Here is a 26,526-nt window from a genome sequence, read left to right as displayed (position 1 = left end):
TTTTGGTTTTCAATATCAACTGTTCATTTTGGCAACTGTAAGAAAATATAAGCATATTCGTGTTAAGACATTAGTGTTGGTTTTAGTTTCCTCTTTTTTTCTTTTTCATGAATTTGCAGTGCTGTGCAGTGGTGATTGTGTCAAACTCTGGAATTCAAGAGAACATTTCAGTTTTGTTTCCATGCTCCTGATCATCTGTTCATCTGCTCAGATATGAGCTCTAGTTCTTGGGAGTGTCAGGAGATGAGATTGATGTATTCCTTTGGTCCTTGTGCCTTCGATAGAGTTGCCCTGCAGCTGCTTTGACTTGTTCCCCCAAGATCAGAAGCATAAAGACTTTTTCTTCAGTGTCCTATGCAGAGCTATTCAGGGTTGAGTTCCTTTGGAAACTCCTTGAAGTGAGGCATTAGCTGCAGGGCTGGAGGCAAAGACTTGACATTTCTGGCCCTGTCTACTTATTTACTGGTATCGAGAGTACAGGGAAAAAGAGGTAGGGAAAAAGAGGCAAGGAACCAGTCAAGAAAGAATTATGTTCAACTTTAAGTGAATAAGTGTGACATCTCCGAGAGCAGCCTCCTACCTTACTCTGGTTTTTGTTGCCAGGCAAGAATATGGTGGGGCGATGTGGTTGCACTGGGACAGGTGCAGGTTCCAATACCCCTGTCTTCCTCTCACTGTTACACAGTGATGCGTGTAATGCCTCTTGACTGCTCCTGTTAGTGCTCTGTAGGGCCAAGCATGTTAATACAGCGTCCCCTTCTGACTATAATTTGAGCAAAAGACTAGGTTCAAATTTGCCATTATTTCAGCTGCTAGATCTTCAAGACAGTAGCTGCATTTGGTTCTGGTTTTGTATAGCAAATGGTGTCCTCTTCTGGATGATAAATCATACTTACATATGTCCTTAGATATGAAACGTGCATTTATTCCTCTCTAGCTGATCTTAAAAAAACAGTTAACAAGTGACAGAGGAATGCTTTTCTCAAAGTTGGTTGATCTTTCTGGGTAAGCATCCTTAAAGCGCTAGAAAGTCAGAGCTCTGTGAAACAGCTGAAGTTAATGCTGAGCTCATCTGTTCCTCCTTTGGTAGGCAAAACTGCTCTTCCTTACCTTTCCCAAACCCACATACTGCCCATCAGCGGAACACGGCTGACTTCTTACATGGGTATTGTCTTCAGGACAATGAAATGGGGAAGGTTTCTAATAACATAGGCCTGAGCAAGTCAGCTAGTTTGGGATCTGTCCCCAAGACAGAAACAGTAAATGCATCATGTATTCATTATCAGAAAACACTTTTTAAGTCTCACTTTTACAGAGCTTCATCTTAATATCGACAATGGGCTGAATTTGTCATCTGTCTGCAAAATTCTGCAAAGGTAGCATGTGTGTTTTCATTGCAGATTACACTGCATCCATGTGTAATCCATTGCTTTCTGTTTTGACAGTCATTAGAGCTGCTATCCTTATCCAGAATTGGTACCGCTTTACGATGGCCCGGCTAGAGATGAGGCGCCGCTATTCTCTGAGCATCTTTCAGTCAATTGAATATGCTGATGAGCAAGATCAACTACAGGTTGGTAATCTTCAATTCTTCCTGTACAACAGTTGTATTATTCCCAGAGGACTGAAGTTGCACAGACAAAATGAGTATGTGTTTATTTCTACCTACAAAGCTATGTCCTATATAGCAAAACTGCTTCCCCGCCTCACACATAAACTAATGAAGTTGTGTATATACATATATATAAAACTATGTAAGCAGCAGGACACTGTTCTGCCTGTACAATCACATCTAGGTTAGAGGGTGCTGTAGAACAGCTCTGTTCCCCGAGGATTGCAGATCATCCCACTATGGGTGATCTTAACCATGTTCGTGAGGCAAGATACGTGCAACAGAGATAGCAATGTCTCAGTATGTCAGCCCAGGGTTCCTTTAGGGTCAATACAAGGAATCAGGAACTTCTAGGGCTTTGTGTTCATCCTAGCACCGGTGTCTACAGTCAGTTTGGTGTATTGTAGCAGTTTCTTTCTATTGACTACAAAAGAAGTTTGGATGATGGGCAAGATGAATTACACCCAAAAACGTCAGCAGCATTGATATAGAACTGGAACTTTGTATGTATTCATATAGTGTCAATCTGCTAATTCGTAGCAAAGAGGGAAAGGAGTAAGCCATTTTTGTAGTAGGACACAAGTTGTGTCATTATTGTAGGCCGATGCTATGGGAACATGCAGTAGTGCCTTAGAGCCCCCTAAATGGGAAATTGCTAATTACTGAGTAAGGAAAGAGAATGTTAATGCTTGTTGGATCCCCTGAAATGATCAGTGCGTATTTGTTCTTTTCTTTTCCGTATTCAGCTATCCAACTTTTTTACATTCATGCTGGATCACTGTACTCATCCTGATTCGGGTAAGGATAAAAAATCAAAGTAATATGGAGATTTCATTTGAATAACTTGATGTGAGGAAAGTTAGTTTTCAATGTGATATTTACAGCCTATGGCATGTGCAGGGTCTGAGGTTTGATTTCCCAAATACTGTAATAAGAATTTGATCCTGTTAGTGTTGACTGATCAATACCTACGCACTGAGTCAGAACGTAAGACAGGACAGATACCTGTTGTCCTTGTAGGAATACTCAGAGGTGCTCAGAGTGCTTTCTTATGCATTACTGCCCTTAAGCTGTTCTCACTGCAGTCTTACTGACTCCAATTTTCACAGCTTTCTATGCATGTTTTCTTAAACTCTGAGATGTGATTATCCAGAAGGAATGTGTCTAGTTGGTTTAGGGCAGGTGGGATCAAAGAAGTTGCATTCAAAAAGGTTGCTCTTCTTCTTTTTCTCTCCCCCATCCCCAAAGCAGTTCTGGACCACTTTTTAATATTCTTTGTTCTAGATTTCACTGCAACACATGTATCAGTATGTGAATGATTAAAAATTAAATACATTTAAACTGCTGAAGATAAACCTTCAGAAACAATCTCAATTAAAGCTCAGTTATTCAAATAATAACCTTTAATTTTTAAAATATTTTGGGATCCTTGGACAAAACTTACTTTTGAGGTCAAGCTCAACAGAAGGACAGATTTAAAGTGACTTCCTAAATCCAGAAAACACACGACTTCCCTGAACAAATTGAACAAATTGAGAATGGATCTAATCCCAGTGGAGTTAAAAAGGAGGCTGTCCTCTTCTTATTGCATTAGAAGAGAACGTCCTTTCTCTTTCATCTGATCCAGCCACAGGTTATTCCAATTAAAATTTGCACAAGACACTTTGATAACAGGATAAAACCACCATCAAAGCCATAAATGGTTTAGTGTTCTAATGACAACCATTAGAAATGGCATTTTTTCTCTCCTAAATACTTTAGAAGGCCTAATGCTTTCTGTGCTCTGCAGAAAAGGAAATTATGTTTGAACTTTGCTCCAAAGCCAAGGCAGATGATACAATAGTACTTCCTTTGATTTTTTTCCATTACCACTGTATTCTGAAAAAAAATGTGCTTTAGTCATGTAACTTCTTGGGAAGGAATTGGCAAACTCAAAGAAAATTAGACACTGCTCACTTCATCTACTTCTGCATGCTGATAGTGCACTGCAGTTCAGCTTTTCCACCTGAGTGGGAAAGAAAATAGTAGGGCTAGGTCTGAGATTTGGAAAAATAGTATTAATCTCTATTTTCATTATAATATTAAAAGAGAGATTTACAGCTGCTCATTGTAGATACGATTTGTCTACCTTTGTTAACTAAGTCTGTTGATAGAAGGAACAAAGATGAGTGAGGTGCCTCGGGTGACTTGCTAGGGGTCAGGACGTGGCTGGCTACAGGGCACACTGCTACATGCATAGACTGTTCATGGGTAGGTGGAGATGCAGGCCCACCTGTGCACAGGGAGGGACGGAGGGAGGGTCCTGTGGGCTGTTCCTCATCACCACAGTACGGGTGACCTGATTCATAGTCTTGCAGATATTGGGAATTGTAGATGTGATTAAGGCTGAAACACACAATAAAGTGTTATGTTTATGGTAAAACTCCCCTTTGTCTTGCTTCTTAAAACTTACATCTTTTAGGACTGACGTTTTTAAGGCTTGATAACTGCTGCAAAGCCTTTATTTTTGCCTTGATTTGTTATTTCACCCTTTCTAACACCCTGTGTTACAGATACCAGAACCCAAAAAGAAACAAAGATTCCATAAGATATGTGTTTAATAGAGAGGTGGCCCAGGCCACCTATACGAAGGAATTGACTTAGGGTTTTTTTGAGAAAAATTTGTCTTGTGTGGCTTGTGGTTATGTTGCTATGTGCATTCTTTACTTCAAGCTCTTGTTTACTTGCCCCTCTAATTGACCTTTGTGGCACCCATGCTACATCCACTGATTTAAGCAAAATCAGTGCTGAATAGAGGGATTCTTAATGAACTGCTTCCATTTCTGCCGAATCATGGTCCCAAGATGTGAGACACAGTGAGTCTAAACATAACAAGCAGAGAGGCTTCAAATTGGCTTTGCTATTCCCAAGCATTTTCTAAACCCCACGATTCTCTGGCTTTTTTTCATCAGTGTATGATCACTTAAATTAGAGTGATAGCATATGGTTCAAAAGCCCTCTCCAAGAAGAGAGTATATAATATTCTTGCCAGAGAATAGGTTGCCTGTTCTTCTCAGTATGTGATGAGAAAGCTACCTGAGGATTTTGTGATCTGTGTTTTTCCTTATGTTATAAACCACGGAGTCTCCGTTATTTCTCTTCTCACTTTCCTCTTTTTAATCTGCTGTTTCCCAAAGAAAGAAAGCAGCCACCATCTCATTAACACAGTGGTGCTTTCGGTGTGATTGTTTATCTGTTGTACTCTGAAGCTTTTGTCATCCTCTCATCCTGCTTAAGATGTCAGTGCAGTTTAAATTGTGGTTGGAATATTATATAGCTGTGTGTCTTGTTCTGCTTCTAATCAGAGGCTATTTTCCAAGGATTTGTGGGAGGTAAAAATTAAAATCTTTTCCACCATATACACTTTTCACCTTCCCTCCCTCCAAAGTCTGCATACATACTCAGCTTTTCAATGGAAAGATTTCTGGTCAGAGAAAGCTAGAAGCTGCTTTTCCAGCAAAAGGTGACCCATTTACTCACTCTTTTGTGGACGCATTGAAGGTGAGAAGGCTGCAGACAAGTCCTAGGCAAAGTGGTGGGACTGGGAGTCCAAGTTCCCCCTGGCTGTGCCTCTCAAGGTCACCAAGGCAGGAGTCACACCTCCTGGAGCCTTCCTTGAAAAGAGAACCAAAAAAAAGTGTGGTTTCCTGCAGTTTCACTGCCCCTGATGCCTCCCTTACAGCACTAATGCCCTTCCAAGACTTTTTGCATAGAGTGATTCTTGGAGTGGGACACAAATCACAGCTGCTTGCAGCTTACAGCACCAAGAACAGAGTGAAAAAATAAATGTTTGGAGTGTTATAGAAATCTTCATACTCTGAGTGGGCTCAAGATCCATCTGGCTTTGACTTGATGGCCTGGGGTCAGTGTCTGGCAGATGAAAGAGCACTCCTCAGGAGTCAGAGATGTTTTCAGATTCCCCAGTGGTTACTCTGAAGGTGCACGGATGGTGGCAGAACAGAGAGCTTATTTCAGAGCTGCGGAAGTAGCTGGTTCAATCATGCTGATAGCAAGTACATCCTTGGCAGCGGCATCTTTAACAGATACTGGCAGAGGGTATTTCCTTCTGTCCTAAGATGGGTGTCTGAACTAGGCACATTGAGAGATTTCATCCCTGTCTTTCAATATCGACTGAAAGACCATTGACTGCTTCAACTAGAAGATGACTAAAATAAGAAGGGCGCCGAATCCTTCAGAATTAGTCCTGCAAGGGTCTTGTGGTGAGCTGGGACACTCATCAGCCAGCGTGCTAATCCCCAGGCTGCATTAGGGCATCCATTACTAACTTCTCTGACAGCTGAAAGACTGCCTGAGGAGACACAAGCACACTCTAAGGCTAATGACCATGGCCAGCTTTTGATGACTCATCCAGAAGTGGAAAATGGAGTGTACTTTGCAGAGATATGCCCTACAGGGAAGGAGATTGGGTTTCTCTACCTGGGCATAGGCCAAAAAGGAAGCAAGCCTCTGAGGAAGGTAGGTTCATGTTCAGAGGTAAAGGGAAGGGTAGCCTGCTGTGTGCAGGAAGGGAGGGCTGCAGTAGGAGCAGGGATGGCCACGTGTCTGCCTGGCTTAAAATGCCGAGAAGACGGCTGACTCTGAAGGAGTCACAGAATCACAGAATCACAGAATGTTAGGGATTGGAAGGGACCTCAAAAGATTATCTAGTCCAATCCCTCTGCTGGAGCAGGACCACCTAGATCAGATCACACAAGAACGCATCCAGGCGGGTTTTGAACATCTCCAGAGAAGGAGACTCCACAACCTCTCTGGGAAGCCTGTTCCAGTGTTCTGTTATCCTTACTGGGAAGAAGTTCTTCCTCATGTTTAAGCGGAACCTCCTATGTTCCAGCTTATATCCATTTCCCCTTGTCCTGTCATTGGATGCCACTGAGAAGAGCCTGGCTCCATCCTCATGACAGTCACCCTTTACATATTTATAAACATTAATGAGGTCCCCCCTCAGTCTCTTCTTCTCCAAGCTAAAGAGACCCAGCTCCCTCAGCCTTTCCTCATAAAGGAGATGCTCCACACCCTTAATCATCTTTGTGGCCCTGTGCTGGGCTCTCTCAAGCAGTTCCTTGTCCTTCTTGAACTGAGGGGCCCAGAACTGGACACAATATTCCGGATGCGGCCTCACCAGGGCAGAGTAGAGGAGGAGGAGAACCTCTCTTGACCTACTAACCGCACCCCTTCTAATACACCCCAGGATGCCATTGGCCTTCTTGGCCACAAGGGCACATTGCTGGCTCATGGTCATCCTGCTGTCCACCAGGACCCCCAGGTCCCTTTCCCCTGTGCTGTTCCCCAACAGTTCAGTCCCCAGCTGGTACTGGTACATGGGGTTGTTCTTACCCAAATGCAAGACTCTACACTTGCCCTTGTATTTCATAAATTTCTCCCCGCCCAAATCTCCAGCCTGTCCAGGTCTCTCTGAATGGCAGCACAGCCTTCAGGAGACCCTCTGGCCAGAACCGGCAAGCAATGAGGAATTTAGGTGGTCTGAGGAACTGGCTCCGTGACATGCAGCCACCCACTTCCTGAGAGGTGGGGCATAGAGGGAGATGCTGTACAGAGACCTGTTGCTAGAGCTGGGATGAGACTTGGTGCAGATGTTCTGGGCTGATCAGTATGTGGGAACCAGCAGTTTCAGTCCATGGGTGATGTTCTGGCATCCAGCCAGACAAAGCTGTAACTGTGGTGGAAGACTGCAAATCAGACTGCACTTGGTGGAAATGGTGAACTCTGAGCACCTTGCTGTTACTTGATGCCTTAATCCATTTACATGGCTGTACACTGAATGTGCTAATCAGCTCGCAGAGAAGAACTGATAAAAAAAGGAGGGTTTGTAATCCAGAGCTCATAAAGGGTGTATTTTTATTTACTTATTTCTTTAATATGGATTTTATCCAGATATGAATCGCATAATTTATGAGGCCACATGCTGATTTTGGCTGCTGTGAGTTTTGAGTCACAGGCATGGGTATTCCTCCAGCAATAAATAATACATTTTTATTTCCAGTTGCATCTAATCAAGGTTACAGAAAACTTACCTGTAGCCCAGAAAAAAGTGTTTACAACAATCATCTCACAAGAGCAACTCTGCAACAGCAGCTGCCAGAACACTGTCCTCTAGGGTCTGGTTCTCTCTTTTAGTATATTATATGATGAAGACAATCTGCAAGAAGAAAACGTGTAAACCTAGTGTTCAGTCAGTTACATTTCAAAGGTATGTCAAGAAAATATTGGATTGAAGCAATTAGCAATGTTCTTGCTTTCTCTGTGTACCAGGAAAATTAGAAGCTATGCTCTATTTTTACTGCTGTGTTTTTCTTTATTTCATCCAGTGGTTTTATGGCAGCCAACCAAAAGCTGACATTGTCTCCTAGTTGTATCAAAAAGGAGTGCTTTGCAATCCACAGTGAATAAATAGGATTTTGTTGATGACTTTTTAAATAATCACTGACCTGCTGGCATTTAGCCTAAAAATTTCACATAGAAAATAAAAGCAATAAAAGTGAATCTGTAAAACCTGCATTAAAAGTGTAATATAGGACTTCAAACAGATGATGATCATTGAATGATCAGTCATGACTTTTAATCTTCTTGCTTTGTGGGGGAAAGAGAAGAAGGTGTGTAACAGGTTATGTTTCTCATTACCTGTGAGAGCAGATTGCTCCACAACTTCAGTGCATCCTCACCACAGTTACTGGCTGTTGGGACAGGGGTTTTGCCTGTTTTTTAATTTGGTTGGGGTTTGCTTGTTGGGTTTTTTTTGTTTGTTTGTTTCGTTTTAGTACTGTGAAACAATGTGGGGAGACCTGAAGCTCTTCCACTATACAAGGCAGGAGTTAGCCACTGTAATCCTGCAACGAGTAGAGCATCAGTTACATTCAACTGTTTCTGGTCATGCTGTTGTGGCCCTATGGGGGACTGATGGAGTTTTTACACTGTTGGTTTTCTTCCCTCTTGTTCCAGTTTCTCACATTTTCACCAGCCCTGGTGTTTCTCAGGTGGTGGATGAAGGCGTATGTTTAACAGAATTTGAGAAGAAGATTGATGTTCCAGACTCCTATTATGGACCACGACTCTCATTCCCCCTTACTGTTGAAGATGCCAATGCTCTTCTTCATGCTTTCAGGAATGAACAGGTAGGTTGCAACTAGTTTGATTTCTGTTTACTTATTTTACATCTCTGTCAAGTTGTAGCTCCGCAATCAGTTGAATCCAGTGTAAGGCTAAACTGGTGCCCGAGGAGATATTTCTCCCTTCTTTTTCAACTCATTACCCTTTCCTGCTAGCCCTGTGTGATCATACAGGTGCATGGTGAGCTGTCTTGGGAAACTGATCTGGCTGGAAGCTAACACAACAAAATCCAAAGCAGTCAGTTCTCAGCCAGACTAGTTTCCAGGTTTAATTCACTACTTGGCTGCATGACCACTAGACACAGCACTAGGGAGAGAGCAGGGACTAGTGGGGACCTCTTCTAACATTGAGATTACAGTGATCATGAAATGGGAACTGTTAGCAGCTGCAAGGCAGGAATTATCAGTGAGGGTGCAGGACTGGGGAATGTGTCGTAAACTAACCTAGAAACTAATTATCATCTTTTTCTGGTTTAAAAGTGCTCCTTGTGTGGTCCTCTTTTTTTTTTTTTCTTTTCTTCCCCCTTCACTCCATAGTTTTTAGAGGAATTGAGGTGCAAGGGTTAATCCCCTCTTTCCAATATGCAACACTCCACCATAACAGAAGAGTGAATACAGAGCATTGCTAATGTGGCAGAAGGGGCGATAGCACAAGTCTCAGGAGGTTGCTGCCTGCGGCTGCCAAGGCGCTGAGAAACTGTTGCTGATTCTCTGTCTGTGTTCTTGAGCAAGCCCCTTTGCTGCCATCTTGCAAGATGAGGGTGGGGCAGGGAGGCACTACGCGGCCCGGCTTTGTTTGAACTTGTGATCATTTGTGCTTAACAATATGCTGTATATAAAGGATAAGGGTCTAGCTTGCTTTTCAATTTACTAAATAACAATGTGGTTTTTTTTTTCTGTAGTTTTCTGTGGAGGCTAATCTTAAAAGTAGCAAAATGTAAAGCACATGATAAATAAGCCCACTCAGACTGACCTTACTGTCAGCTCTCTTCTCTTACTATGGTTTTATTAAGAAAATGATTATGTGTAATTGGCCTTTTTTGTTTGCTTTAAAAACATGAATCTTGAAAAGTCAGTCTGTAGCTCATCTATCTTTTCTACTAAACTTCCTCAGAGTTGTGTTTGATTTAAAAGCCTTAAAAATCACTCACTGACAAAATTATCATAAAAAACATTAGCAGAGAAGACCAGAAGCTTCAATGTTGTGTTCTCGTAACATCTTCACAGTGAACAGAAAGGTAACTCTTAACAAGGCATCCCTTGCTGGAGTTTCCCTCTCATTATTTTTGCGATTTGCTGAAATATCATTTATGGCCTTTGGGGTTTTTTTGGTTGGTTTGTGGTTATTAGTTTTTTTTTTACTCACAGCTAGAACTACATCCTTTTTTTTTCCCCAGTTACTTTGAACAGATGACCTTATGCAATGATTCTGAGTGCTGTATTGCTCAGTCTCTTAGCCTTTCTGCAGAAAGTAGTACACTGTTTCTGTAGAAACAGTACACTAGAAATCAAATGGGAAAATATGTAAAGCAAGTTCATTAAGGGCTCTATGTCCATTCACCAGGAAGCAAGTGCAAAGCTATGAGCACTCCTAATTTCCAACACTGAACCATACAGCCTGTAATCATGTCTGGAAGTCTGTAGTATAAATAATCCTGAACCATACAGCCTGTAATCATGTCTGGAAGTCTGTAGTATAAATAATCTTGGTAATACATGTCTGATATTAATAAAGCAGACAGACATACTGCTACTTCTAATAAGTCTCCCTTTTCTCCCTGCATTTTTTTCTCACAGGTGCTTCATGCCCGCTATGTATTGCAGCTACTATGTGAAACCAGGAAGGTTCTCAAAGAGATGCCAAATATCACTCACCTTTCAACTTCCTACTCCAAGGAGATAACTGTCTGTGGTAAGGTGCTTGAGAAGGTAACCACTTTGGGCTACAGGTTGATATTCTAAGTGGTTAGAGAATGATACCAACATTTCTGAATGTTGCCATTGCAAGAAAGTTCTCGATGCTTTTTTTTTCTCCTTCTTCTTTTTCCCCCAAATACATAAATTGAAACAAACAAAAAAATATAAGGTTCCTGAGTCACACTAAGTATATTTTAAGAAAGTCCCTCACCTCCTCTTCCCTTTTCTCATTAAACATTTCTGAATGAGTCAGTATTAATTCAGCTAACACTGCAGTGTAGCTTAAATATTCCTGCACTTCCGTCTCTAAAATGCCACCGAGTATTTTGATCGTGAGCTGCAAGTCTCACCGCTTTCTCCTCTTACTGAGAAAAAGACTTTGCCATCATAATTTACTCAGTAATGATTTTAATGAGGGCTTAATAGGGGTGGCAAGCAAGACCTTTCATTGTATGCTGTGCAGCACACATTGACAGCATGACTATCTAGAATAAATTGAAATTATAATAAAACCTCGTTTCTAAAGAGACCCAAGAGGATGGATCAGTCTTTATACAACCAACAAATTAGTCTCACAGACGGAGGTGATGTGTCAGAAGGTAAAGAACTAAGAGCTCGTTGCCCGTCTATTTTGTTGTGCTTTTGTAAATTATGGATAAAGGGATGCAGTATCCTGACTTGCCACAGAACGCAGCAGCTGCAAAACAGAACAGTAATGGTGACATTAACTCTTGACAGCTGGCAGTGTGTGCTGTTTGTAATAGTAAAGTGGTATGAGGGAGAGTACTATAACGCATGCAAAACAAATAATGTTTTTTAAGATGTGGTTATGCACCTACTTTGACTGCCAGGAAAGGGTTTGTTTAAATGAGGTTTTGTATAACCAAGAATTTATTAATCAAACCAACAAAACCTCTCTCCAAACCAAGAAAGCATGGATTCATACTTGTTTGCTACACAGCATGTTCTTACTAAGCAAAACTTACCTCCTCACATTTGTATTGCATTTGCAGTATGTAAGCAACATCTAAAGGGTTCCCCTTCCTGCCATTGAAACTAATAGCTTTTGTAACCAGCAGGATCCTCTGCAGAAGATGAAAGACCAAGTTTTAGACATAATTGGTCCAAAATGTTGATCTCCTTAAAATAAGGTGTTCCTTTCCCCATTTTATTTTAATTTCAAATTAGTAATGCAGATTAAATATGCACCTGAAATGTTTGCATCCACATATGTGATGAAAATCTATCATAGATTGAGGGACTCCTTAGAATGAGTTCAGCAGGCTCATAATTAATAAAAAGTGGCACAGAAAACACATAGACAGGGTAAAAATGTGACATCTCTCCTTTCCTACTTATTAGTGGTGAAAGCATATTATCACAAGAGAGGTTTTGAAAGCATTCTGTGGCTTTGTGGTAGTGAGTCAGACATGAGAAGTTTTGTTCTCTGTGCATGAAATTCAGTCATATGCAGAGGGGAGCTATGTTGCACTGATCCTTTGTGGTGGGGTGAAATCCTCCTGACTGTTCCAAAATAAGCCTCTTGGAAAGGGCCATATCTGTCACTCCTGTGGCCCTAGCGCTGACGCATACAAGCATGGACAGTTCTTGACACTCTCCATCAAATCCTGCCTGTAGTAGTCAAAACCCTGCCCGAATCAGACAGATGTTCAATTGTGCTGTGTATAGTGGGCTACTTAGTAAATTTAAACCTGTTAGTGTGTGGAAGTCTATCATATTTCTAAATGTCTTTAGTGACATTTTCTGTTTTTCAGGTTCATAATATGTTTATTCATCTTACTCCCATTTCCCTGAGTGAACTTTTGGCTGTGACTGGTCTGATCTTCAGATCCGACTGGAAAGACAAAAACTTTATGCAAGACAATTGTGTACTCCTTTAAGTATTTAATTACCAGATTTTACTGGCAGCTTCAGCATGTACCTTAAAATGAAGCTAATCCTAATACAAGGCAAATTACTAAGGAAAACATGGGGACAAACCTGTTAGGCCTAACTAATTCCAGTTTTATAATTCCAGTTTTTCCCTCCTCTGTCAGAAAATTAAAAAAAAAAAGAAGAAAATAATGTTTTTGGGTTTTTTGTAGGAGATTTGCATGGAAACCTAGATGATCTTCTGCTGATATTCTATAAGGTAAGTAGGCAGTCTGTGATGTAATACTTTCACTTCATGACTTGTTGTTAAGACATATATTCACGTCTGATAGATTTATCACTGTTAGAACTGTACATGCGGTGTGCATGAGCCAGACACACAAATCCTGAAACAGTTTGGATGGTGTCTTTGTGTAGCTTTTCCTTCTCCATATCCTCCTGCTCATTGTGAAGGAGGAGATCCAGGAGATCTTTCTTTTCCTAAATGTTGAACTGGAGCATGAACCAAAACTTGAAAGGGTTCCTCGCAATGTCTCCAAAGTCCTGCTACTGTTTCATATTCCATATTGACTTAAGTCTTCTAAAATCAGGGGATAACTTAGTTCCTGATGTAACAGGATGGATGTTACACCATGGATAATTTTGTCCCTCCAGAATACATGCAGAAGCTTTCATTTAGGCCTTCCATTGATATCTGCAAAGTAGTTTTTATTATTATTTGTTTACAGGAAACAAAAAAGAGTCTATCTGTTTAAAAGCTTTTTAAGTCTTGGAAGCTATCACGTAGTCTGCACAAAATGGAAGTACCTTGGCCACCCTTTATATATCCTTGAACAACTGCTCACTTTTTAATGTTAAGAAAGCATAGCTCTGTTTTATTGATGTGAAAAAAAATTAAGCTCCAGACTATCTTTCCCACAATTGTATATTTAACTGAAGATGCAAGAAATTTCCTATATTTAGTTTCACATTTATCTTTAGCATGAATCACCACCTTTCATTTAGCAGATACTCTCTTTGATTTGAACTTTCTGGGGGAAAGAGTTTGTGTCTGATCCTTACACATTCATCTGCACTGAATGGAGGCTGAAGTGATCTAAACCAGGTGTTTAAATGACCTAATTCCCTCCTGCTTCCAACTTTGTTACACTTTATCTGACACTTGTTGAATGGAAACTTGGTTGTTTTGCCCAAGTGCATACCTGATGCCTGTTGAAGTATAATCAGACCTTTTTACAGAGTTCTGCTTTTATTAATCAGTCAATTATGTTTAGCTGATCCTTGGCTTGCCGTCTTTTAGCTGTTATTTTAATTAGACAGTCCTCCTTTTTGAAACTGAAATAAGGGTATGATACAATTGGTTTCATACACAGGACCTAGAATAGGGAAAAAGAACTGTTTTCAAGATAAACGCTTAGATATAGTTTTATTTACAATTGCAATCAGCCTGAATTTTACTCGTTTAGAGTAAACAGATGATGATTCTTATCCCCTCTCTGATGGATGTTACAAAGAGAAAAACAAAAAACTAAGCAAGAACTAAATCGTGACTTCAGTAATTTCAGAGCCAAAACTCCCACTGACTTCAGGCACTAGAGTTTACCCTGAGTCATTCTCTGTTAAGCTTATAGGGGAGTCCTTCCACCAAATCAAGTGAAGTGGGCAAATACTTTGTTATTTCAAAGTGGTCGAGAAAATAGAGAGCACATGATAGAGCTGCTTAGTTATTTAGAAGCAAATTAAATGACGCAGTGTTTTCTGTCCCCTCTGAGCAGTTTATTCAGCTGAGCAGCGAACCCAGTCAGCCGCTGGGATCCATTTTTTTTTCTGCCTCTGTTTGGGAAGGGATTTCTTCATCCAAGTTGGTATGAACCACCCATAACCTTAAACAAGAGGGTACAATCCTAAACAATGCCATGAAGCGTGTAGTGATGTCAGGTCTGCGCAGCGCTGTGCAGAGCTGAAGTGGCTGCTGAAGCACTTAGGAGGCCTGCATGCAGACCGGGTGCCTTGAGCACAGAGCTTTGTCCAGGGAACTTTCATCACATCACTTCTACAAACTGCCAGCAGCAAACACACAGGAGCTGGTAATCTACAGCTTATCAATACAGTGCTGGTTGTAATAGTGCGTCTAGTTCTTAAAGCTGGTTTGGGTGAGGCTAAGATAATTACTTCTTTCTCAATAGCTAGTTTGTAAAGTTCATTCAGTCCCTGCATTAATCTCCGTTAAATTACAGCATTTCCTGAAATTCCTTGAAACCCTTGAATTTTAAATTATGTATTGCTAGGTTAGATTGTTAAATGAATGCTATGGATAGAAATAGCCTGAAGCTGTAGAAAATGCAAACAACAAACGGAAGTTAATTAATCACTAACCCAGCAGATACAGTAATGATGCCTAGCAGCGAGTTGCTAATTATTAGAGGGCCTCGTTCGCCTCTTTGACGTGTCGGAGGCTGCAACAACCTTTAATTTAGTTTTGCTCTTGCTGTTGGTCGAAATGACAGAAAAGGAAATAAAAACTTCTGCATGAGTGTGGAACAAAACTAAAACGTCATTGAAGTTGGAAGTCCAAAACAAACTCTCATTTAAAACTAAGAGTTGTGGGTAAGCATTTCCAAAAGAAGAATGGTGGAGTTTGGAGAGTGCTTCAGTAGATCTGTCTTTCCATGAGGACTGCAGTTACAGAACAGCTGTGTGTATACTGACAGTCTGCTGGTGATTCACATGCTGATCAGTTTTAAGGCAAAGCTTCTATTAATTCATCTTTCCAGGAGCTGCTGCTGAGTCTCTCCTGTCTGTTCCACTCCTGAAATCCATCCTTCTTTTTTAAAACCACTACAACCCACTGCATTAGCAAAGTCTCATAAATTACCACTCTGGTGAGCATAGAGCAACCACATGCCTCTTCTAAGTTAATTTGGAGAGAGCTGGGGAGAGGCTATGGCAAAAATCAAGCAAGCTGTATTTACATCAGTCAGGAATCGAGAGACGAGGATTCACTACTGCATCCTGACATAACAGCATGAAACACTGATTGGGACAAAAAGGAGATTTCCTAATGCATTCAGATTAAATGTTTAATTGAGTCTTTGTCCAAATCGTGCATCCTGCAAAAAACCTACTAAGGCAGTACACCAGGGAATGCCATAGGAACATAGGAAGTGCGGGGGACTGATGCAATAGCTATATTTGGGAAGTTGGGTATCTTGCAGTGCTGCCAAACCTGTTAAGAGTGAGTTCCACAGTCGTAGTGTGATTATTATTTCGTAATTCCTGTGCATGCTGATTGTGAAAACAGAGGTTTCCTTTTTCTGGCAAGTCAAAATTGAAATGATATTGCTTATGATTGGAAATGATGAAGCTACACATAATTGCTGCTGTAGTTTCTGTAAGCTGATGATACCCATTAACATGTTGATAACTAATCTAATGAAACACACCATCAGTTCACAATACTAGCTTTTGGTAAGTCGCCATTCATAATAAAGCATTGCTCTATATCTTCGGAAAAAATAAGGTAAGAAATACCTGTATGTATAGGCTCTCAGGTTTGTGAGCATTCAAGTATATCTTTGCCCTGGGCAGGGGCAAAGTGCAATGTGAGTAAAATTCAGGTAGTGCTTTCAGGATTAAAGCAACTGGAATTTAGGTTCTTCAGAGTTCTGTATTAAGATTTGATGTCCTCAGAACTGCAGTCTTTCTCAGAAGTTTTAGAAGCATTCACTGCAAAAAATGTAAGTACAGGAAATCCATTTTCTTACTGTGTAAGGAAACCTAAGAATTTTCAGACTTGTGTCAGAAGATCATTTTTCATGGATTTCTTGTCTTCCATTCAAAATGAATGACTCCTTCTTATTTGCAAGTGCATAACTTTCTGGCAGCAGTTGCATTAACGGAAAAGTATATTTTATTAGAAGAATAATGTTCCTATCAGTCCCTTTCAATTTAATTTAATAGGTAGAGGAAAGGATTAGTGGTGGCATCATAAGAACAGCCAGAGAGGTCATCTTTTCTCTGATGGCTCATACTGGTTGTCTGATACAGCGATTTTTGCTCTAAGTGGTGGAAATAAAGAAATGCTGCATTTTAGATCTCTATATTGTGCAGGGTTTTTTTCACATTTTCTAGCAATGTGTTCTCATTTGAAATGCTGTTTCCTTTATTACAGTAGCATAAAAGAGTCTCTAAATGTCCTTGGCTTTGCTTCCTTCTGCAGAATGGTCTGCCTTCAGAACAAAACCGTTACGTCTTTAACGGTGATTTTGTTGACAGAGGGAAAAATTCTATGGAAATACTTATAATCCTGTTTGCATTTCTTCTTATCTACCCCAATGATTTACACTTGAATAGAGGAAACCATGAAGACTACATCATGAACCTGAGGTAGGTTTTAGGAGGGTGGGGGGAGGGACTATCTGGCCTTTCACTAGAAATGTTGGAGCTTTTGAATGCTACTTTAGCCGCTGTCACACTCTAAAACAGAAATAATGTTTTATTAGGTATTCAGGTGGGGCTCTGCATCTTCCAGCTGTGTGACGGGGGAAAAGAACATCCACATTGCACACAGGCACTTGAATGGGAGTCATGTCTTGTCTCTGACCTAATCACAACCCGTTGAGGTCAATGGGCTTAGTGCGGCTAACAGAGTACTAAATTTGAGGAAAGGGAACAGATGGAAGGATTATATTTTAGTTAAAACATTGGCTTTTTCCACAGTATAGTGAAAGATGTAATAGTATGCAATATAATGGAACCAGTAAACCAGGAGCTGGTATTTCGCTTAACTTCAAACTAAGATGTCACTTCCCAAACACAAAGGGTGGGTAAATATGCCGGTTTCTGCACCATGGAGGTCCCAGTCTACCCCATTGCACAAGCAGCTGAGACCTTGTTCTCTAATACATATATTTGTACTCAGCTGTCCAGCACTGCCAAGAGAATGAGTGCAGCCAGTGTCTCTGGCTGTAGTGAAAGTGTGACTTGTAGGAAAAAACATCTCACAAACATGAGAACTCCTCAGTCCTGGTCCCTGCGGTTCTCAGCCACCCCAGTAAGTCTTTTGGTGACTGACTGGTGGGTAACCTGTTGTACCCCTGCTATCATTTGATGTGTGCACACAGAATATATTAATCTTTAGCCCAGGCATGAACCTGGGTTAGAGGCCCAGGTTCAAATCCTATTAATGATCCGTGTAAGAGATCAGTGTCACACGATACTTGCTTTTCCAGCCCTTCATTAAAAAAAAAAAAAAAAAGGCATAAAACAAGATAGGTTACTTTATCAACAAGGTAGGAAAATTCCCACCCAAAATAGTGGAAAATATTAGCTGTCTGTGATGGTACAGAGTGCAAAGATGCATTCCTGTGTACGGCTCTTCGCAGGGCGTTTTGATTAGCAATGCTGCACATCGGCAAATTTGGAGGCTGAGAGTTAGTGTGTTGTGAAAATGCCGCTTGCACCAAGGATATCTTGGTGTTTAAAGAATGAGGTATCAAAATCCTTGTGCCTTGTCAGGGAAAAGACATGATAGACCACACTGTCTAATAAAATTGAATGATTTAGAACTCAGAAAAACTCTGTGGAGGTTTTGCGGGAATTTTAGGTTAGTTAGGTTCCTTTGAAATGTCTTTCCGTTATCTAAGAGGTAAAACTGTTAAGCTGTTTCATTTAGATGGGAAAAAGTCTATTTAGTAATTATTGGTCTAGATTCTGTTCCTGATGTCTTGTATGTACAAGAAATCAGTTTAACTCAATTCTTGAGACAGAGCAGAAGAAAGCACATTTAATTGGAGGTGAGACAGAATGGCAGGAGAAAAAGAGGGATAGAAAACTTCTGGCAAACACTATATAAAATCATATAGAGGGCGCATTCTGAAAACCATGATGTTGTCCTATTTTCAGATACGGCTTCACAAAAGAAGTTTCAAAGAAGTACAGGGTAAGATTCCTCCTTCTTCCCCTATAATTTCTTTGTAGTCTTGCAAATGTGAAATGAAACCTGTGTAAACAAAGAAACTTCCAACCAGTTTATTTAGGTGTAGTACAGAATGACTTTAGTAATGTAATTTAAATTATTTTGGTTTTTCAGTGGATAACTGGCAAAACAATTTTAAGTGTTAGCCTTTTATGTTCAGAGATCTATGGGATGAAATAAGTAATGTTCATCAGGCCATTCAAGAGTAAAAAAAGAGGTGAGCATGAAAGAAAAACAAAATGCTATAGGGACAATGAAATGGCTCTAAAGTAAATGTCAGAACATGTTTGTCAGTGTTGCAGTTCACGGTGTCACCTGGATGGAGCTGTTCGTACAAACTGTGGCAGACACCAGCAAAATCGCAAACTTAGAAGCAACGGAATGTCCCGGCAATAGGATCTAATGTAGAGTATGTTTTACAGGACCATGGGAAACAGATTTTGTGTCTTCTGCGAGATGTCTTTAGCTGGCTTCCCCTCGCCACTATAATTGATAGCAAAGTTCTTATCCTACACGGAGGGATTTCAGACACCACAGATTTGGATTTCCTGAATGCACTTGAGAGAAATAAGGTAAGAGATCATGTTCGTGTGGGGGTGATTTTGTTTTCTTTAAAAATTTAGCAGTAGAAATGCTAACATCAAGTTGTTTGTATTAAGAAAGGAAATGGCTGCTGTTTAAGGCACATAAGGAAAAAAAGAGACTTGTTTTTCTTCTGAATCAGTGTTTAGGAAGGAAGGTTTCAGTAGGTGTTGGGAGCCAATTGTTGGCTGCTGTAAAATAACATGGGTCTTTTGACCTTAAAATAGCTAAAAACACTTCAGATACCTCCTTTCCCCACAGTGATGACGCATTAGCCAGAAAGTATGAAAAGTACTTAATTCTCAGGCATTTCTAAACACTTTGGAAATCAATCTAGCCACGTCTTTTTAGCTCTGCGTTTTGTCCTGGGGCTGTAGTTCTGCCATCTGTTGTGTGGGGGAAGTTCACCTGTGAGGCACTCCTTTGGCAGCAGCTGAGCTTTGCGCATGTGGGAGAGCCTTTCCAGCAGGATCAAACTTCAGCACCTGGTCTTGAGAAGACAGAAACTACTACTTTTCACGGATTTAAACTATAGAAACATCTTTTTTTGAATTTATTTTATGGAATGGTGAGCAAACACAGCTCTTTCAAATCACTGGAAAATGGTGTGGGATTTGGACAATTAAATTGAGATGTCTACTTGTGAGCAGGGTGCTTAGATTCCTTATAATCAATGAAGATCCAGCAGATCTTGTGGAGATCCAGATCTTGTAATTGCTCAGACATAGGCCTCCAGTGCTGTTTGTGGAAGCATCCTGTAGCGGAGGGATGTCCCCTCTGGCATCTGCGAAAGTCTTCTTTGCAGGTCTCCTTTACATCTGGTTCATATCTGCCCACCTCACACTAATGCACAGACATGGTAGAACATCCCAGATGGCACAAGATACCTGTGTTTAAGCAACCTTGTGTAGCTTCTCATCAATGTCTGTGGAATTTCTCTCATACTCATGTTTTCTAATACAGAAATAAATGCTTTACCAGACAGTTAGGTGTATCTCTGTTCCTTAAAGATAAGAAAAAGGGCAATGAATGCTTCTGGTCATCGGAGTCTAGGCTCTGTTGGCTGTCCCACTGTACACCAAAACTGAGTGCCTAACTACAGATGTAGGTGTCCTAACTGTGAGCTGAGTTCTGCCCACGCTGTCACCAAGGCTGGGCTCAGCGTGCTACTGATGCAACATCTGTGAAATGCAGAATTAACAGGTCAAAGTTGCTGCCCCAGGAGAGCGTTGCTAATGAGACGTGTGGGCCACAACTCGGGGCAATATCGCTCAAGGCCAACTGATGTATTTTAATTGGTACAGCTGGCAACTGACATGTCTCAATTACTGGTCAGTGCACTGGCGAATAACCCAGTGGTGTGCATTTTGTTTTGCATCGGTCCTTTTCTTTGTTAAAGAATTGAATTTAGGCGGTGGCGGTGGGGTGGGTGCTGTTGGTTTTTGGTGGTATTTTTTTGTTGTTTCCTTTTTTTTCAAAAAATGAGCTAGTATGAGAAAAATTCAAATGAAAAGAAAAGATACTCCCTGGAGAAGAGTCTGTATTAATGGGCATTCGTGGAGCCATAGCACACAGCTCCAAAAAAGCAAATGCCTATGTATATTGGAGGAGGCTGATTTAACAATAAAAGGGCTTGATGTAATACTTCAAAAATTTCACTGTTATCCTCCTGATATTCCATTTATTTTAGAGAAATTAACCTAGCAGCATGCTACTCTATCAGAGCAGTACGAAATGCTGTTTCATCTTCAATACAGTATACACGTATATTTCCAGTCTCCAGTGAAGCTGGGCACTTAAATGCCAAGCCCAGACCAACCTTGCTGTATAGTGAGAGCTTGTGGTTGACTGTGGCTTGGAATCACTTTGTGTGTCTTGATAAGAATACGAGAGCAGCTCTGAAGAGGCTGGCCACTGATAGATACAAAGCAAAATTTCTGCAAGTGCCCAACACCTGCAGCTTCTACCAAACCAGTGAGTTCAGGACATTATGGGAGTTCAGTACTGAGTACCGGAAATGGAACTGATGTGCCTTTCAGCTGACATCTCTGTATCATCTTTATGTTCTGGTAACTCTTTCAATTTTATTTTTTTCTCAAGTTGAAATCTTTGATGCGGCCACCGACGTCAGTGAGAGACAGACAGGACCAAGTGAAGGAGAGAGTTCCCACAACCAGACCCAGTAAACACAGTGCCAACCAGAATGTTGCAGGGAAAACACAACACATCGCTTCATCGGGTTCCACTGAGCCTTCAGGCTCAAATTTGCCTCCAGACCCCGCCCTGAAGGAATGGAAACAAGTAGGTGAAACCAAAGACAGGCTGATACCGAGCCCCCCCTGCACAACGCCGGTGGTCGCTCTGTTCAGGCAGTATGTTTGGGTCTGAGGGGACTGTCTCTTAGTAAGAAACCCATCATTCTTGGGAGTATACTAGCCAGCCATTAGTTATTTGGGTCCTTTTTGGTAATAATAAAGACTTGTGATTTTATACCGCACAATTTACCTGGTGTTTTGGTTTTTGAGCCGTTAGGAGGAGGAAGCCGCTCGGTATGAGATGTGTTTGCGTGCCCTCGTGTGGTCGGAGCTGTTGGCACATACGTGGTTGTCAGTTTAAATAGGTCAGACTTTGCTGTCGTCGGCGATAGTGAACACCTTTTTTTGGCTGTGATTTTGGCAGCTGAATGCTGATACTGTCCAAAAACATCCAGCTCCTGAGACCTACAGGCTGATTACTCAAGAGTGGGAATTTTTTGTCCTCTGGCTGTTCATTTCTTCTTGAATATTAGAGGCAATGTGGAGCTCTTGTCATGCTGTAATTTAATGAATTGTGACAATTTGAAAAGGTTTAATTTACACAGCAATTTAGAAGCTTAAAATTGAGATGTGTATAAGTTTATTTTTCTGAGCTTCTCTTCAGACAGCTGCTTCAAGGGGCACACACTTTTGTTTTGCTTCTTGAGAAGCAAATCTGTCTCTGAAAATGTGATTTCCCAAGAGACACCTGACCTACAAACTAATGTAACGGGTACAAGCAGCCCCTCAAATCTGACACTCCCCCAGCTAACCAAGCCTCCGCTGAGCCACACTTACAAACATGACGTGGAATGTGTTCGTGGGAACCTTGTCCAGTGAGGTTTAAACAAACACATTTTGCCTAATGATTGCTACTGACTAGAGTTATTAGGTTAGGTGACTTTAATCCATGATAATTCATCCTCATGTCTGTAGTATCTTGTTTTGAAACACGAGCTAGCCCAAGACAATACAGTCGAAGGCAACTCTTGTCGTGTTTAGAGCAGGCACTCCCAAGCTTAGCTCAGGTAAAACCACCAGCCCGTGTGGTTATCTGTCAGGTCTGTGCTGGGAAACAGAAACCACCACTCACGCCTACAGCCAAAGGCAGCAGCTATTGCTCTCTTTGAAATAGCCCAGGTGCCATTCCTAACGCACCTACCCGAGTCTGGAAACTTCAGCTGTAAAAGGAGGTACATTTCTGAAACAGTATTTCATCTGAAAAAGTTCATCCAATATTTAGATCATGTTTCTTAAGAAAAGTAGAAAAGCTTCAGCCCAAAAGAATGCCCAGCTAGAAGGAAGGAAGAAAACACAAGACCTACTTGTTAGCTCAGGTGTGTTTTCTCCCTGTACTGTGGAGCTTTTGCCATGGCCAGTACTTTAGACAGCCACAGCCTGTCAGTCCTCACCTACTACCAGTCCTCACTTGCTTGAGTTTGCTGTTTACAGATCCTTGACATTCTCTGGAGTGATCCAAGAAGCCAAAATGGGTGTACACCAAACAAGCGTCGCGGAGGAGGTTGTTGCTTTGGCCCAGATGTCACAGCCAAGCTGTTTGAAAGGTATAATCTGAAGATGCTCATCAGGTCTCATGAATTTAAGCGGGAAGGTTATGAGATCAGTCATGATGGGAAGGTAAGACGCTTCCATGTAAAGCAGAATTCTTTTGGGAATTTCACAGGCACATGCAAAGTAGCTTTGTCTGCAAAGCTAATTTTAAAAAAAGAGTGACTTCTTTAAAGTGGGTTTGAGGGAACTGTGTGCTAGATAGATGTCAGAATGAATTACGGAGTTCTGACAAACAAAATTCTTTACAGCTTCAGGGAGTGGGGACTGGCTTATTACTCATGTGAAAACAAATAAATATCAATATATCCCTGAGGAGAGTTACGTGTAAATACAGTGCAAGAGATGCTCTAAGGCTCTAGAAGCCTTTTAACTTCATCATTTCTCTTCCGGCCCTGCTGTATCAGAAGGCCAGAGAGAGTCCTGAAAACCAGGTCTGTCTTAGCAGGGGGTTCCTGTTTAGCAGTATGTTCTATCACACTGCCCTCTGAAGTCTTCCTGTGACAGACCAAAAATACAGGCCTGGAGCTCTGCCTCGAGAAGTGCAAGCGATTTGGTGAACAACACAGCTGTTGACCTCTGGTTTTATGAGCAGACACTTCATTTCATAACCTGCATGTTTTCCTCAGACCAGTTTCAGAAATCAGTCTCAAGAAGAGTTGTTCGGCCAATCCAGTTTCTTTGTTCCCTGTGTTCAGGTTATAACTATATTTTCTGCCTCTAACTATTACGAAGAGGGGAGCAACCGGGGAGCATACATCAAACTGAATCCTGAACTGATTCCTCGGTTTGTACAGTATCGCGTCAGCAAGGACACACGCAGGCAGAATCTTCGGGAGAGGTAAAGCTGTGTTGTATGCGGTGAGCGTGTACTCGCTCGCCATGTGAGTACCTACCACAGATCTATAGTTTGATTGAATAATTGAACAGGCACCTGTTTTCCTTAGTCTTCCTTGTTTTCCTGTTTTACAATTTAAAAATGAATACAGTGCACAAAACATGTTCTAAGTACTGTAACTTGGTTTCCTGAGAAACTCCCAAAGGTAATTAGATGTGGTAAGCGGTTGGAACAGACAATTGCCAGGGACTCCTAAAGGGCCTGTGCCTGTCTTGTCAGGTCTGCTTTAAGGCTGGAGCATTAATCTGGACAAATCCTGTTACGAATTGAGTCCAAAAAGTTTATCATGACAGCTTCGCCATGTCTGGCACTGTGGTCAGATTTACTAAAGCAAAGCGGCTTAGAATTACCTGCATAAACTCGATTATCTCATAAATTCAGATTCTTCTTACGGGGCTTTGTTTTGTTGGTTTTTGTTTCCCCCCGCCCCAGTGTTGTCTTTAGGTGACCCTAAACATACAACTTGTTAAAGGATATAAGAATTTGATAATGAATGTTGAAAACCATAAAGTGCTAAAGGATGTAAATCTTGTTATGATCTGCTCTGCATTTTTTTCCTCCTAGGGTGGGTACGATTGAATCATCTGCCTTGAAGTCTTTACGAGAGAAGATTTATGCTCACAGGTCTGAACTCACTAGTGCTTTTGCACAGTATGACCTCAACGGCACAGGTAACACTACCTCTCTGTCCAGTTGCCACTATGGGGAAAACACCTTCTGTGTGTGTGTGGCGGGGGAGGGTGGAGGGGAAAAACTCCACAGAGAGGAGTCCTGCCTGCCAGTGTAAGGCCGGAGGACAGCAGAGGCTGGTTGATCTTATGTTCTTCCTGACCAGAGAGGAGGATAAGTGTTAGCAAGCGCTTAGCCCCAGAAAACAACTTGAGAGGATGAAGCTTTAAGTAGGTAGAAGAAAACAATTGAAACACATGGTCAGATAAGGAGGTGTTTGTTGTTGGGCAGAGAGTTTGGGCAGGCAAATCCAGCTCCAGAAGCCCAAGGTCACCACCTTCACTTAGGAGTGTCTTTAGCTGTCAGACAGGGAATTGTGGTCTCAGGTGAGGGCGAACTGGTCTCCTCCTGAGTCTGGGAGATACATGAGTAACATTGACTGGCTACGCCACTAGGAGACACACGCTCAGTCATCAGCTGAAGAAGTCAGTGGTAAGTTGACACATGAACCTTTTATGCAAGAGCAAGGAGTTAGTGATTTCTAGCACAAATACAATTTCTCCTCATGATGGCTTCTCACTTCACTGGGTTATCATTGGTGCCCCTAAAAGGGCAATCAATAAGGGATCATACTGTTACTTTGGCCACTGAACAACTGTTTAACATATTTCTGTCTTGTTGGGTTTTAGTGACATAGGTCTCTCTAGTTGCAGCTCAGCTCAAATCTGAAGTACTCTTCATTGCATAATCTGGTTTTCTCAAAATGCATTAAAAGGTGCTGAACATCATCCTAGCACCAGGAAGTTGTTAAGGTTGGAAGGGACCTGTGGAAATGTCTAGTCCAACCCCACTGCATATTGTTATGAGGGTTTTCATCCCAGGGTTAGGAGAAAATGTTTATGTTTTGCAACTGTTCTTAAAAACAGCAGAAGGCACGCTGGTGACCAATGTGTGCTGTGTCATGTACCGCTTGTAACCATGAACTGACCCCTTCCGGCAGGCACGATTTCTGTCAACGACTGGGCTGCAGCAATGGAGTCGGTCCTACAGCTGGAGCTGCCCTGGAGGATGCTGCGGTCTCAGTTAGCACAGATGAACCCAGATGGAGAAGTTGACTTCATGTCGTGTTTTTATGATCTGAAAATAGGTCAACCTATAAAAGAGGTAAGGAGGAAAACGCCTCCTTGCAAATCTTGGAGGAACAGCTTTTGGTGCAACTTGAGGCATAAGACAGTGGTTTGGCCAATGAGGTAGACATCTACAGCTGAACTAGTTGCTGAGCTTCCTTTTATAGTCACGGGAGGAAAATGAGCGCTGCTAGGGCACGAATCATCACTCCCTGCTAAGGTAGGTGCTTAAAATAGGTTGGATGAATCACATGCTAGAACTGCTTCTTACTTTCTGTTGACTGTCAAGGGCGTTTAGATAACGTAGCTGAGGAGATGCGGCAAATCCTACCCAGAGCACTCAACCCTCGCTCTTTGAGATGAGCTTTTCAAATGTGCTCCAGAGCCAATTCAGGCACCTGTAGGAGCGGCTCATTTGTAGATGGACTTTCAGATGTTTAATGGTAGCCGAGGTCTCTTCTACAGGGTCCAGTTGTTAGCGAGTGGCTGCACAGGACTTCGGTACTTAGCTGCCTCCATCACTTTTCTAAGCAGAAGGAGCCATGCACATATGTAAAGTGAAAGTTTTGTACGAGCGCATGGCATACAGCCTCTTCCCTAGATTATCTGTATTTCCACAAATAATTACTGAAGGTAGGAGGTGTGAAGGGCTCCTTCCCTCCCTGCCCCACCATCTGAAAGTGACAGGTTTTAGCTGATCATTCCTCAGGACAACGCAAAAAGTATCATTCCAGGGAACCTGCCTAAGGATTTAATTTTTTTTTTAAACATTTGAGAAGTTAAACTGGGAACATAGATTTGGAT

General features: G+C 41.5%; 1 protein-coding gene across 1 annotated transcript in view; it reads left to right on the top strand.

Moving 5' to 3' along the window:
- Window positions 1–26,526, top strand: part of PPEF1 (protein phosphatase with EF-hand domain 1) — a 29,704-nt gene that overhangs the window by 2,345 nt on the left and 833 nt on the right. Inside the window, exons 2-14 of the mRNA XM_009980537.2 lie at window positions 1,446–1,573; window positions 2,359–2,410; window positions 8,630–8,802; window positions 10,594–10,708; window positions 12,819–12,865; window positions 16,826–16,992; window positions 18,511–18,547; window positions 19,006–19,155; window positions 21,266–21,466; window positions 22,912–23,097; window positions 23,727–23,869; window positions 24,491–24,597; window positions 25,596–25,759. Coding sequence (XP_009978839.1) covers window positions 1,446–1,573; window positions 2,359–2,410; window positions 8,630–8,802; window positions 10,594–10,708; window positions 12,819–12,865; window positions 16,826–16,992; window positions 18,511–18,547; window positions 19,006–19,155; window positions 21,266–21,466; window positions 22,912–23,097; window positions 23,727–23,869; window positions 24,491–24,597; window positions 25,596–25,759 — 1,670 coding nt within the window. The remainder of the gene's footprint in view (window positions 1–1,445; window positions 1,574–2,358; window positions 2,411–8,629; window positions 8,803–10,593; window positions 10,709–12,818; window positions 12,866–16,825; window positions 16,993–18,510; window positions 18,548–19,005; window positions 19,156–21,265; window positions 21,467–22,911; window positions 23,098–23,726; window positions 23,870–24,490; window positions 24,598–25,595; window positions 25,760–26,526) is intronic.

The sequence above is a fragment of the Tauraco erythrolophus genome, chromosome 1 (genome assembly GCF_009769465.1).
Source record: "Tauraco erythrolophus isolate bTauEry1 chromosome 1, bTauEry1.pri, whole genome shotgun sequence".
Lineage (NCBI taxonomy): Eukaryota > Metazoa > Chordata > Aves > Musophagiformes > Musophagidae > Tauraco > Tauraco erythrolophus.
This window is presented reverse-complemented; position numbering and strand designations above follow the sequence as displayed.